At 51.3% G+C, this 14,079-nt stretch overlaps 1 protein-coding gene across 11 annotated transcripts in view; it reads left to right on the forward strand.

The window, feature by feature from the left end:
* EMID1 (EMI domain containing 1) overlaps positions 1 to 14,079 on the forward strand; it is a 44,358-nt gene that overhangs the window by 11,445 nt on the left and 18,834 nt on the right. For 5 of the 11 annotated variants that reach the window (XM_004766492.3, XM_013063458.2, XM_013063463.2 and 2 more), the window contains exons 4-13: positions 3,364 to 3,447; positions 4,499 to 4,560; positions 6,474 to 6,594; positions 6,793 to 6,843; positions 6,927 to 7,016; positions 7,794 to 7,940; positions 8,942 to 9,031; positions 9,176 to 9,228; positions 9,707 to 9,769; positions 9,865 to 9,909. In XM_004766492.3, the coding sequence (XP_004766549.2) occupies positions 3,364 to 3,447; positions 4,499 to 4,560; positions 6,474 to 6,594; positions 6,793 to 6,843; positions 6,927 to 7,016; positions 7,794 to 7,940; positions 8,942 to 9,031; positions 9,176 to 9,228; positions 9,707 to 9,769; positions 9,865 to 9,909 (806 nt within the window). The remainder of the gene's footprint in view (positions 1 to 3,363; positions 3,448 to 4,498; positions 4,561 to 6,473; positions 6,595 to 6,792; positions 6,844 to 6,926; positions 7,017 to 7,793; positions 7,941 to 8,941; positions 9,032 to 9,175; positions 9,229 to 9,706; positions 9,770 to 9,864; positions 9,910 to 14,079) is intronic. The other 6 variants (XM_045081502.1, XM_045081501.1, XM_045081505.1 and 3 more) reach the window with 2 other exon arrangements.

The raw sequence follows: 14,079 nt of genomic DNA on the forward strand, positions 1-14,079 counted from the left end.
TCCCGGCCCCTCCACCCCAACCCCAGCCTTGGTTCAGACCAACAGAAGCAAATATTTATATTTGCAAAGTAAATTCCCAGGAGGACACCTGGCCTGGGCAGCCTTCCTGTGGCTGTGGTCACTGGACCCAGCAGACCCGTGGGTGGCTTGTGAATGAGGCAGGCCCTCTCCCAGCCCGTGCCCTGAGAGAAAAAGTCAGAGACGCTGCCCAGGGACACTCTCAACTTCTCAAATCTGCCTTCTCAGCTTAGCATGGGACTTGAATCCCCACAGCCCCACCTCACTGTGCAGACAGGCAGCCTCTCCACTCGGGGCCTCGTGTTCTCATGAGGGCCCAATGAGAAAGGGCTTCTTAGCTTAACCCTGGTCCTGGGCAAAGGGAAGGGGAGCTCTTTGTGGGGGCAGAGGGCTCAAAACTATCTCTGATGCCATCCTTGTGCAGATCAAGACAGGGAGTGATGGAGCAATGAGAGCTTCAAGGGGAAGCTTTGGTGGGTAGCTTGTTCTGTCTGGGAAGACTTCCTGGGGGAGGTGACATGGGATTGACTGCTTCAGGGAAGGGGGTAGGGAAGCTGTGTGTGTGTGAGTGTGTGCACGCACGTGCGCACACACGCACACACACAATACTGATAGAGACCTCCCTGGTGGTGGGAAGTAGCCCACAGTCAGGCTTCTAGAATGGAGCTGGAGTTTGTGATCCTAGACCTAGCCTGGAGCCCCTGAGAGGGTGACTTTGGGGCTCAGGGGCAACCCTTTAGGACAGACCACCAGGCTGGGGTGAGGGGGGCTTTTAGCCCACTGGGGTCTGCTTTAAGGGCCCTAGCCCAACACCAATGGGAAGTATGTGATATTTTTGGATAACAAGAGACCTCTCGCCAACCCTCGGCCTTTTCCCTACTGGGATTTACTGTGCTCAAAGGCCATTTAACAACTTAGTTTTCCCTTAAAGTAGTTCTGTCCATTTATCAGAATTTGGAGGAGTTTGGGGGATCGTTTTTGTGAACCCTGAAACCAAAACTAACATATTCTGTGATTTTTTGGACAGTTTTGTTATTTTTTTAGCCTGCCTTCCTTCCTTCCTTTTAAAATTTTAACTTGCCCTTGACTTTGAGCCAGTTACATCTATGTTGATGGTCAAACTGTGTTTTCATTGGTTTTTCTAGTCTCCTCCGGGCTCCCAGAGAAATGCCTGAAAGCAAACGGGATGAAAAAGAATTTCCAACCACAAGTGCACAAATTAATGACTCAGGGAACCCCTCGTGTGGTGTTAGAAGATTTATGCTCATTTTTAAGAGCATGGTGTCTGCAGTCCACAGTACTTTGCTTTTTATTTTGTTTTGCATTCGTTTTTCAGCCGGCAAGTCATGCCTTCATGAACAGAAGGTTTACTGAGGCCGCTGAGGTCCTACTACTCACCGGGCGCTTTTCCAGGCCTTGCAAAGGCCAGGCTGGGTCTCTGCCCTGGTGGGGCTCATGTTCCGGCAGGGGAGGGGAGCGCATGATGGGCAGCAGACTCGGGAACTGACATAGTTACAGGACGCGTTAGAGAAATGCCATGGAGAAACAGGGGAACAATAGCGGGGTAGCGGGGAGGGCGGGCTGGGCAGATGGTCTGCTCAGTTTCATCCCAGAAAAAGCCCAAACTTCCATGGGGTTGGAGAGACAGCAGCTTCTTTTGGCAGGCATCTTGCAAAGGGTAATAAAATGGCCTTTTACATCTTCACCTGGGAGCAAAGAGGGTGAGGAGGGCTCGGGGAGCCCATTCCCCTCTGGAGCCTGCATTCCTGCCAGTGCCAGGCCTCCCTGCCTTGGTGCAGCCTGCTGACTCCAGGGGCCAGCTGGCCCAGGGAAAGGAACTGAGGCCCTGGAGTTAGTCCAACCGGGGTTCAAGTCCAGGCTCCAGCCTTCTTGCTTTCACCCAGGAGAGAGATTCTCATTCACTCATCCATTTGTCTGAGCCTAGGGGACAGAGGAGCTCTGTGCCTCAGTTTCCCCATCTGTAAAGTGGAAATGGTACTAGCACCCATTTGGAGGGTTGGGGGAGGATAATGAGTTAAGACTGTACATGGGAAGTGTTTACTAGAATGTGCCAGGCCCGGGGTTAAGTGCTAACTGTTAAGTGTCAGCTGTTATTACCTACTCTAGGGTTGGGCTGGGATAGACACTGCACTTAGCACTGGCCATGGCTCACAGTGGCGTCCTACCCCCCTCACCTGTCCCCAATCCCTGACCCAGTCTTGAGGTGCCAGCACACCTCTTCCTCTGTCCTGGGGGAGAGTCACTCCCTGCACTGGGGCAAGTCACAGGTCCCCAGGGAGGGCATGCTGGGGATGCAGGCCCAGTCTGAACGAAGGCCCTGTAGTGCAGCAGGGTCTGGCAGCCTCCCTACTGAGGGCTAGCCAGAGGCACCAGTCTGGTTTGAGTTCCCGGCGCCTCACTCCCAGCACTAACCCACAGCCTGGCTCTAAGCCGCCAGGCCTGTGCCTTATTTGGGTCTTCTCTCCACCTCCCACCCCTGGACAGATGGCACTTTGTGGCCTTAAAAGGCAGGCCTGGGGGGTGGGGGGGCAGTTGCTACCGCTGGCTCCAGAGCCCCTCCAGCTGTGCCCCCCGCCTCTGGCTTGGCCAGCCCATCCCTCTGGCTGTGGAGAAAACCAGGCCCCCAAAGCCAGGCAGGCCAGGGCAGCTGGCTCTCCACAGGGGTGGTGGCAGGGGTGGGCTCCTGAACACAGCCCCCCTTGCCCTCCCAGGCAGCCAGCCTCCCTCTGGTTTTCATTTAAAACCAGGGCTGGATCCACTTCTGTGACTTTTTACCAGTTGGGGCAAGGAGAGGGTGGACGGCAATGTCCCTGCTGCCCGCTGTGTGCCAGGCCCTGCGTGTGCCCAGTGGGCCTCTTAGCACACATCACCTTCCTCGGGCCTCCCAGCAGCCTGGGAGATGTAGTGGCCTGAGGACCCCATTTTATGGTTGGGAAATAGGCAGGTCCAAAGAGTACAAGTCTTACAGGCAGCGAGTAGCAGGGCTGAGACTTGGCCTTGCACCTGTTAGCTCTAAGCTCTTAACCCAGGCAGCCAGGGTTGGGGGCAGGGGAGGAAAGTGGGCGTGCCTCACTGTCAGCCCCACCCATTGTGAGCCCCTCTCCCCAACACCAGCAGGTTGGCTGTCTTGTTCCAGTTCAGCCCAGCTCACGCTATGTGATCCCAGGAAACTGTCCCACTTCTCTGGGCCTCTGTCTCCCTCTGCACTAAGGGAAGTGGGGATCGCTGCTGGGGCAACAGCAGCAGACGGGCAGGGTGGGGTCTGAAACAAGGACGACAAGGACGGGGCGGGGCGGCGGGTCCCTCACCCCCGTTGTCCCTCAGTTGCAGGCTCCTCTGGCTTCGTGGAGCCCAGGTGGTCGGGCAACACCATGCGACGGATGGCGCTTCGGCCCACAGCCTTCTCAGGTAGGTGCCAGGGCAGCTGCTTAGGGTCCCTCTGGTTTAAGGGAGGGCTGGTGGGGGCCCAGGCAATGTGGTGATGGTCCTAAGACCGGCTGGGTCTAGCAGTGGAGGGTCGGGGGGAGTGCCAACCCCATCTACCCCAGGGCTCTAGAGGGAGTCTGACCTGGGCCCAGTACCCCAAGACCCATGACCCCCGGACTCTGGCAGACAGAGGCCCAAGCCCCCAGCTTCTGCTTTTTATTGAAATGATGCTTTTCTAATAAGAGTCTGCAATGAGTGAGGCACCGTGCCAGGTGCTTTCCATTGTCAGCTCATTTAAATCTTCTAGCCCCAGGAAGGCATCATTGTCCCCATGTTAAAGAGGAGGAAGCCGAGGGTCAGAGAGGAGACATGCTCTGCCCAGGACCCCACAGCCAGGAAGAGGCAGTGCTGGGACTTGACCCCAGATTTTGAGCTCATTAAGGACTCCCCCATCCTTGTTCTGAGCTCAGTTTCCTCAGATGTGAACTGGGGTAACACTTGTCCCAACACCCAGGATCTTGAAGAGACGAGCCTGTAAACAGTAGTCTCTGTATGCAGCCGCTGGGAGGTTGCATAACGGGCCGGAAAGGCTACGGATCACTTAGGGGTATTGCTGGGGAGACTGGAGGACCCGGCCAGTGGTTGTGGAGGGTGGATCAGAGGGGGAGCACCTCTGATGCCAACACCATCCAGGCTGTGATGTGTCGGTCCCCAAAGCCAGCAAGCCCAGGCCAGCCCTGCCCAGGGGGAAGCAGCAGGATTTCCTGCCCTGGCTTCCAGGGAAGGAGGCATCTTGGAAGCCAAGGCTGCAGGAGTGGGTCTCTGGTTCAGCTCTAGGGGCTCTGGAGCCCAAGGATACCCTCAGGGCATGCCCCACCCTGACCAGATTGTACCTCCTTCCCTGCACTGGGCCATCTCATGGGTTGGGGCCATTAAAAGTCTGTCCCCTTGCCTCTATTCTGCGTCCCCCTGAGGGCTAACGTGTGCCTCGGGGAACCTAGGATACCTGGCCCAGCCTCGTCCCTCCCTGCAGGTTGCCTCAACTGCAGCAAAGTGTCAGAGCTGACCGAGCGGCTGAAGGCGCTGGAGGCCAAGGTGCGTGAGCAGCTGCCCCTCCCCTGTTGGGCTCGTCCCCACCCACCCTCCACGCCCCATCAGCTCATCATTCCCACAGAGCAGCTCTGAGCTGAGCTTCAACACCCAAGAGCAGGTGGCCTTCCCAGCTGGCTTCCCTTACGTGCCCGTCCCCAGGAAGCCTGCTCAGAGTCATATGCCTGGCCGGCTCCTTCCCCCACGAAGGTCCCCTGTGCTCCCCCATCCCCAGTGCAGACAGAGAATTGTACACATCGCCCAGAGCCCGTGGCTACGTCCCCTCCTTGCCCTTTCGCCTTTGCCTTTTACCCCGCCACACCCACACCACCATAAAAGCACTATCTTCCTAGTTTCTGAAGCAAAACATCTATTGAGCATCTCAAATGATTTCAAGATAAAAGGGTTTTAGCAATTAAAAAGTAAGACATTCCAGGGGCATCTGGGTGGCTCAGCACTTTCAGCCACGGACTCTTCATTTTGGCTCAGGTCATGATCTGGGCATGATGAGATGAGTTGTGGGTTGGGCTCCGCACCCCATAGGGACTCTGCTTGAGATTCTCTCTCTCCCTCTGCCCCTCCCCTGCCTCCTGCGCACACGTGCTCTCTCTAAAACAAATAAATCTTAAAAAAAAAAAAAAAGTAAGACATTTTAAATTTAGAAACATGAAAAACTCAGAATGGCAAAAAACCTACCAGGAAATCATCTGCAGCAGTTACTTGTACCCCCAGAAAGAGCAACAGTCAACATTTAAGCATCTTCTCTTCCAGATTTTTCTAAGCACACACAGAGACGTACACACTTTGTCCGCGTAGCCTTTCCTCTGTCACTCTGGGAATTTATCTTAAGGAGAGTCGATGTGAAGATGTTTACCAAAACGTTAATAATGGATAGAGAAATTTGAAATCCGGATGGCCGAAGGGGTGGTTGCAGAGTTAGCATGCGTGACTCTGCAGAAAACCAGCCAGCCATTCACAGCATCTCCATTTTGTCCTATGAAAGGATGCCCCCGATGTGTGCCAGAACCCTCGCTATGAGGTTGGGGAGCTCCGGGAAGCCCACACTGCTCCCGGAATTCCTCCTGGGAGAGGCCAGCATGAGGGGCTCAGTCTCAGATCTGGGGCGTGGTTCTCCATTCTGGGTCTGCCCAAGAGTTTCAACTTTTCTCTGGATCCCCACCCCCGGTCAATGGGCATTCTGTCCCCCCTTTTTCAAGGTTTTATTTATTTATTTTTGAGAGAGAGAGAGAGAGTGTGTGTGTGTGTGTGTCTGTGTCTGTGTGCACGTGAGCAGGAGGAGGGGCAGAGGGGAAGGAGAGAGAATCCCAACCAGACTCTGGGCTGAGTGCAGAGCCCAACGTGGGGCTCGATCTCACAACACTGAGATCACGACCTGCACTGAAATCAAGAATCAGACATATAACTGACTGAACCACCTGGGTGCCCCTTCTGGCCCCTTTTTAATCCCGGTCAGTGGCTCAGGAGGCACCCCTGACCTTTCAGAGGCTCCCCCACACTGGGTCCCGGAGTGGTTTTGTATACACCCTGCGGCCTTTAGTTCATTTCCTACCCTCCCAAACTTCCTTCCAAATTTCGTAAAAATCCTTCAAGCTTGTGGTGCTTTAAGAGACCAAGAGAAGTTTCAGATTATCAATGCAGGTCAGCAGAGGAAAAACCTCACCACCCAGCAAACACACAGCGACCCAGAACTCCCCTTGGGTGGTGGAGACAGTGTGTAATGGCTTTCCTAAGGATGAATTGTGCAGTTTGAAAATCACAGGCACTTTGGGCCCTGGGTCTCCAATCCAACCTGGGTTCTGCTGGCTGCGCAGACCTCCTATGACCAAGCCAGGGGGCTCCTCAGCTAGCCTGTCCCTGTTGAGACCCTGGACCTACCCTGTCTTCCTCTTCCTCCACAGGTAGCCGTGCTCACTGTCACTGAGCGGGCAGTGCTCCCAACCCCAGTTGCCCCTGGGGACCTCGTCCCACTCTGGGGCTCCCCAGCAGCCCAAGGCAGCCCTGGGGATGGAGGCCTCCAAGGTGAGTGTGTTATGGGGGGGTGTGCTCCCACATTCTAGTCCCCACCCCAACTTGACCCCCTTCTGGGCCTCGGTCTTCTCAGTTCTCCAGTGGGCCGGAGGGGATGGGGCCTGGCCACCCCACCACCCCACCCCACACAGTGGAGCTGGGGTCAGGGACCCTGGATGACACTGACCCCTGCCTACCCCCTTGCCCCAGGACTACCCGGAGCCAGAGAGAACATGAGGGCCCCACTGCTCCCTCGAGATGGTAGGTGCTGGCTGGGGTGCTGGGGCCACAGTGAGGGCAAGAGGAAAGCCAGAGCTGCCAAGCTGATGAACTTTCTCCCCCAGATCGAGTTGGTGCCCAGGGGCTTCCTGGACCCACCGGGCCCAAGGGAGACACTGGCAGCCGAGGCCCAATGGGGATGAGAGGCCCGCCAGGTGAGTGCCCACAGCACTGCCCCTCCCCTCAGTTACCCAGCTCAGCCCTGTCAGTGAACCCTTTGTTGGCCAAAGGTAGCCTGGGCCCCTTCTACCCACTCGTGTCTCAACTCACCCACCTCCACTTGTACCCCGGCTCCCTGAAGCCCTCTTTTGCCTTCACTGGACCCATGCTTCCTGGGCACCTACCGTAGCAGGCTCTGAGCTGGGCACTGGGGTGGGCCCAGACTCGTTCATGCCTCCCGGAGCTCCCAGACCAGGGTGGAAGGGGGCACCTAGGCAGAGGAGGAACAGCAGTGCCCCCCACCATGGGACCAATGTTCTTCGGGGGGATGTTGCAGGTATGGAAGGCCCAGGGAAATAAGCAGAGACCCAGCCTGGGTTGGGTAGGGGGTGGGAAGGGCTTCCTGGTAGGAGTGACATCTTAGCTGAAGCCTAAAGGATGACTTGAAGGGGACACCTTCAAGGCCGAGCAAAGACTGGTAGAGCGAACAACTCATTCGAAAGCCTGGAAGGGAAAGGAGAGAACATCCTGGAAATCAACATTTCCTAAGAATCTACTAAGTACCAAGTGTCCATTGTCCTAAAGCCCCTGAAGAGGGTTATCCATCCCTCGGATAGATGGCCAAGGAGGTCAGAGCCAGGACAGTCCTGGGCCTGGGGCCTCAGGAGCCCCCTTCTACTCCGCTGCCCCAGGCTGCCTTGTCCTGCCTCCTTGCAACCACCCTTGGGCCTCCCTGCCTCTAGATACCCACCAACTCCCTGGTTCCATTGTAGGTCCTCAGGGCCCCCCAGGAAGCCCTGGCCAGGCCGGAGCTATGGGAGCCCCTGGAGAGAGGGGACCTCCAGGCCCACCAGGGCCTCCTGGACCCCCTGGGCCCCCAGCCCCTGTCGGACCACCCCACACCTGGAACCCCCAGTATGGTAAGTCCTCTGGGGTCACGTCAGATAATGGTGGGGGTGAGGACAAGGCCGGCATAACCATTACCCCAATACCACTGCTATCTACCTTCTGTTTACCAGGCTTGCCTTTGGTCAGCTACGTGTTACCTAGTCTTTTGACAAATGCCATTGTCCTGCTCTGTTCTCAGATGAGGAAAACTGAGGGCAAGAGAGGGGTGATCACATAGCCAGGACATGGGGGAGGGAGGCCAGCTTCAAACCCAGGCATCCTCTGGAGCCTGTGCTTGGAACTGCCGGCATCAGGCCCTCCTGCCAAGCCTTGGAGCTGGCCAGGGTCCAGCCCTGAGAGTACCGGAAAGCTCCAGGCCTGGCAGCAGGAAATGAGCTCTGCGCTCCCTAGTTCTGTGCTCAGAGCCCCTTCCGCCTAGGAGGGCCCTGATGTGTATCCTCCGCCTCGTCCCCAGACTGACCTCCATGCATGCTGCCAGTGGTCAGAGCTTGGAGTGCCCCGTTCACCCCTACCTGTGCCTTTTCTTTGATGTATGTCTGGGCGCCATTCATTTATTCCCCCAGCCAGCCATTCATTCCATCTCACCACTCCTTCTCCTTCCCCAAGCCTCAGTTTCCTCATCTGTACAATGGAGAGAGTGACTGTAGAGTTCTCCCAGAGCTCCATGACCCCCACACACAGAAGCCCAGTGCAAAGTAGGTTGTCAGTAAACAGTGGCTTTTATTAGTGTTCCTATCTGACATGTGGCAGTATGGGCTCAGCAAGCTGGAGTGTTGCTGGATGTCACGAGTTAGACTGTGGTAGGGTTAGTGCCCAGGTCTCCCTGCCTCCTGGTCCTGTGTGACCAATACACTCCACCCTCCCCATCCCTAGAGCAGCTGTCCAGGAGCCCCAGCCGCATGGCAGGCTATCCCACAGGGCAGTCACGGTCAGCTTGGCAGAGGGGCAGGTACAGACTGACGGTCATGCTCAAGCCCAGCCCTGGTCACTCACCATCTTTCCCCCCTGCCAGGGGACCCTTTACTGTCCAACACCTTTACTGAGACTAGCAGCCACTGGCCCCAGGGACCATCTGGACTCCCAGGCCCCCCAGGGCCCATGGGTAAGTTGAGTCCAGGTCCAGGGTAAAGGGTGGGGTTGGGAAATGGCAGAGGGCCTAAGGCTGTGGCTCTCAGGAGGGAGCGAATGGTGGACTTCCTGGCATTGTACTCTGTTTCAGTCCTGAGGACATCCTGTCTTATTCCAGGTCCCCCTGGACTTCCTGGTCCCATGGGCATCCCTGGGAGTCCTGGACACATGGTGAGTAAATCTCCGGTTGCTCCCACTAATCTGTTCCATTCATTCATCCACACACCCACTTATCAGTCCACATATCTGTCCATCCATCCAGGCATCCATCCATCATTCATTCATTCAAGCATTTATGGAGCACTTAATATGCAAACTACTTTCCATAAATCTTTTCATTCAGTCCACATAAGGAGAAGCAAGCATTGTCTGCACTTGGCGGCCAAGAAAGATAGAGGTTCTTGACCTAGGGCTGCTGCCAGCACATAGCAACTTCCAGGTCAGGGCACAAACTCTCTGACTCCAGGGCCATAACTCTGAACCCTGAGCTGTACAAAGTCACTGCTGTGTGCCAGGCACTGGGAGTGTGGGAAAGAACCCAGATGCCCAGGCCAAACTGAGGCCCCCTCCTCTACCCCTCTGCCCCTACAAATCCCTGCCTACCCCATCCCGCCTCAGCACAAGACTGAGGCCCTGTCTTATTGCTCAGGGACCCCCAGGCCCCATTGGACCCAAAGGAATCTCCGGCCACCCAGGAGAGAAGGGAGAGAGAGTGAGTACTGAGGCAGCCCCTGGTGGAGGATTCTGCGAAGTCCTGGGTCATACCCACCAATAGCTGACTTCTCACCTCTCCTCCCTCCCACACAGGGACTGCGTGGGGAGCCTGGCCCCCAAGGCTCCACGGGGCAGCGGGTGAGTGATGTTGCCCACCCTACAGCACCCCCTCCAGGAACCCACAGGTCCAGACCCCTGCTCTGGCTCCATGCGCCACAACCAGAGCTCCCGACCCTCCCTCCGTCTAGGACATGGTGCATCTCTCTCTTTTCTTGTCCCTTGTCTCTGAGTCCTCTAAGGATCAGGTCACATCCCTCTCCCTCACTTGGGCTCTTTGTCTCTGTATCTGTTTCCCTCTCTTTCCTCCTTGTCTCTGTCTCTCTGACCCTCTATTTTTCTCTCTTTCACTCTCTGTCTTTCCAACTATGATTGTAGATTTGTCTATTTCTCCCTTCAGTTTGGTCAGTTTTTGCTTAGTGTGTTTTGAAGCTTTGTTTTTAGGTGCATACATGTTCAGAATTCTAATGTCAACCTTATGATATTAATATCTTTCTCTCTAGTGATACTCCTTGCTCTGCATTCTGCTTTGATACTAAATTAAACACGCCAACTTTCTTATTTTCAGCATTTGCATTGGTATATCTTTTTCAGTCCTTTTCCTTTCTATTTTTATTCTTTTTATTTCTATTTTCCTCTTTCTATTCAAAGGCTATCTCTGGTTAACAGCATATACTCGGGGCTTATTTTTTAAACAGTCTTGACTGTTGAGTTCACTTACCTTTAATGATATGTAGAGTTATTGATACGGTTCCATATAAGTCAACCATCCCACCATCTTGCGATTTGGGCTCTCTTGACCCCATCTTTTAATATTTTTCCCTTTTTCCTGTCTTCTTTTAGACTGAGTACTGTCTACAGCCCCATTTTATCTCTATGACTTTGTGTTATTTTTCACGGTTGCTCTAAGGATAACGATAGGCATCCTTGACTTATCACAATTTGCTTGAATTAATATTATACCACTTCATGTATAAATAGGAATATTTCAACTGTATAATTTGCCCCCTTCTCACCTTGATCTATCACTGTCATTCATTTCACTTTTGCATTTGTTATGATCCCCACAATACATTGTTGTTATTGCTTTAAACAATTGACTTTGAAACAAGTTAGGAAAATAGTCATTCATATCTACTGATATAGTTATCATTTCTAACGATTTCCTGTAGCTCCAGATTCCATCTGGTATCATTTGTCTTCAGCCTAAAGAACGTCCTTTAGCTCTGCCTGTATGGGTCTGCTGGCAACGAATCCTCCCCGCTTTTACCTAAAACTGTTTTCTGGGGTGCCTGGGTGGCTCAGTGGGTTAAAGCCTCTGCCTTTGGCTCAGGTCGTGATCCCAGGGTCCTGGGATCGAGCCCCGTGTTGGGCTCTCTGCTCAATGGGGAGCCTGCCTCCCCCTCTCTCTCTGCCTGCTTCTCTGCCTACTTGTGATCACTGTCTGTCAAATAAATAAATAAAATCTTTAAAAAACAAAAAGATATTTTCAGCTGAAGATAAAATGAGAGTTTGGCAGTTTTCCTCCCTTTTAGCACTTTTAAAGATATTGTTCCATGGTCTTCTGGCTGATATAGGAAATGACAACTTCTCATGAGAAACTGGCTGTGGTTCTTGTTGTTCTCCTGTACGTACTACGTCTTTTTTCCTTTGGCTTTTAAGATTTTCTCTTTACTCTTGGTTTTCAACAGGTTGATAATGATGTAGTTGCGTATGATTTTGTGTTTATCCTTCTTTGGGTTTGCTAGGATTCCTAGATCAGCAAGGTTGCTGAGAATGTTGTTTTGGTTGGTTGTTTTTTTATCTAATTGATAAAATTATCTCTACAGCACTTTGGGGGGTTCAAGAAAAATTGAGCAGAAAGTACAGAGGATTCACATATCTTCCCTGTCCTCACATATGCACAGCCTTTCCCACTATCAACATCTCATGTACAATGGCACATTTGGTACAATTGAATCCACAATGACACATTGTCACCTGAAGTCCATAGTTTACACAAGAGTTCCCTCTTGGTGTTGTACATTCCATGGTATTGGTAGATGAATGCTGTTCTGTATCCACCATTGTCATGTTATACAGAGTGGTTCCGCAGACCTAAAAATCCTTGGTGCTCTGCCCATTCATCCCTCTCCTCTCACTAAGACGCATTTAAGTTTCCTCCGTATCTTTTCACGGTTCGATAAACTCATTTCTTTTTAGCTGTAAATAATATTCCATCATATGTCGCCTACTCAAAAACATCTTGGTTGCTTCCAAGTTTGCGCAGTTCTGAAGAAACATCCACATGCAGATTTTTGTGTGGACATGTTTTCAGTTCATTTGGGTAAATGCCAGTGAGTGCAATTGCTGGATCTTAGAGTATATTTAGTTTCGTAAGAATCTTTTCTGTAAGGAACACACTTTGTGTGTGTGTGTGTGTGTGTGTGTGTGTGTGTTCATATGTGGTAAGAACAGTTAAGATTTACCCTCTTAGCAAATGTCATTTACACAACACACTATCATCAACTTCAGGCACCATACTCTATGTTAAATCTTCAGAACTTCGTCATGTTATAACTGAAAGTTGGTATTCCTTTATCAACCTTTCCCCATTCCTCATCCCCTGCCCCAGACCCTGGAAATCTACTGTGTTTCTGTTTCTATCTGTTCAATCTTTTTTTTCTTTCTTTCTTTCTTTCTTTCTTTTTTTTTTTTTTAAAGATTTTATTTATTTATTTGTCAGAGAGAGTGAGCGAGAGCTAGCATAGGCAGACAGAGTGGAAGGCAGAGTCAGAGGGAGAAGCAGGCTCCCTGCGGAGGGAAAGGAGCCGGATGTGGGACTCGATCCCAGGACCCTGGGATCATGACCTGAGCTGAAGGCAGCTGCTTAACCAACTGAGCCACCCAGGTATTCCTCTTTCTTTTTTTTTTTTTAAAGATTCCATATAGAAGTAATATCATGCAGTATTTGTCTTCCTCTGTCTGGTTTATTTCACTTAGAATAATGCCCTCCAGGGCCATCCATGTTGTTGCAAATGGGAAAATCTCCTTTATTTTTAAAGGATATATAATGTTCCATTATATATACACACATACATGGGGTGCCTGGGTGGCTCAGTGGGTTAAAGCCTCTGCCTTCAGCTCAGGTCATGATCCCAGGGTCCTGGGATTGAGCCCCACATCAGGCTCTCTGCTCAACGGGGAGCCTGCTTCCCTTCCTCTCTCTCTGCCTGCCTCTCTGCCTACTTGTGATCCCTGTCTGTCAAATAAATAAATAAAATATTTAAAATACACACACACATGCACATATATACATACATCCTGTAATAAATCCCTCTTCGTCATGGTATATAATTCTTCTTATACATCTTAGATTCCATTTGCTAAATTTTGTTGAAGAATTTTGCATCTATGAGATGATATTGATCTTTCAATATCTCTCTTTTTTTTAAGATTTTTTATTTATTAATTTGACAGAGAGAAATTACAAGTAGATGGAGAGGCAGGCAGAGAGAGAGAGATAGGGAAGCAGGTTCCCTGCTGAGCAGAGAGCCCGACGCGGGACTCGATCCCAGGACTCTGAGATCATGACCTGAGCCGAAGGCAGTGGCTTAACCCACTGAGCCACCCAAACGCCCCTCAATATCTCTTTTCCTTTCTTGTACTTTTGTCTAGTCTTGGTATTAGGGTAGCACTAGTCTCATAGAATGAGTTAGGGTGTGTTCTCCCGCTTCTATCCTCTGAAAGAAATTGTAAAGAATTGGTATAATTTCTTCATTTTTTTTGTTTTACATGTGAGTGTCCAGTTGTTCCAGCATTATTTATGAAAAAGAGTATCTTTGCTTTATTGCATTGTCTTGCTTCTTTATCAAAGATCAGTTTAATTTGATTTCTATTTCTGGGCTCTCTGTTCTGTTCTGTTGATCTATTTTTCTCTTTTTTCTCTTCTAATTATCCTGGCTAGGAGATTGTCAGTTTTATTGATTTTTTTTTTCTCAAAGAACTAGCTTTTGGTTTTGTTGGTTTTCCCTATTGATTTCTTGTTTTCAATTTCGTTGATTTCTGCTCTAATTTCTATTGTTTCTTTTATTTTACTTACTTTGGATTTAATTTACTCTCCTTTTTTCTACTTTTCTAAGGTCAAAGCTTAGATTATTGATTTTAGATCTTTCTTCTTTCCTAACATATGCATTCAGTGCAATAAATTTCCATCTATGCATTGCTTTTGATACTTTCCACAAATTTTGATAAGTTGCCATTTTATTTTTA

The sequence above is a fragment of the Mustela putorius genome, unplaced genomic scaffold, assembly GCF_011764305.1.
Source record: "Mustela putorius furo isolate JIRA1106 unplaced genomic scaffold, ASM1176430v1.1 tig00000578_pilon_pilon_pilon, whole genome shotgun sequence".
In the NCBI taxonomy this organism is placed as follows: Eukaryota; Metazoa; Chordata; class Mammalia; order Carnivora; family Mustelidae; genus Mustela; species Mustela putorius.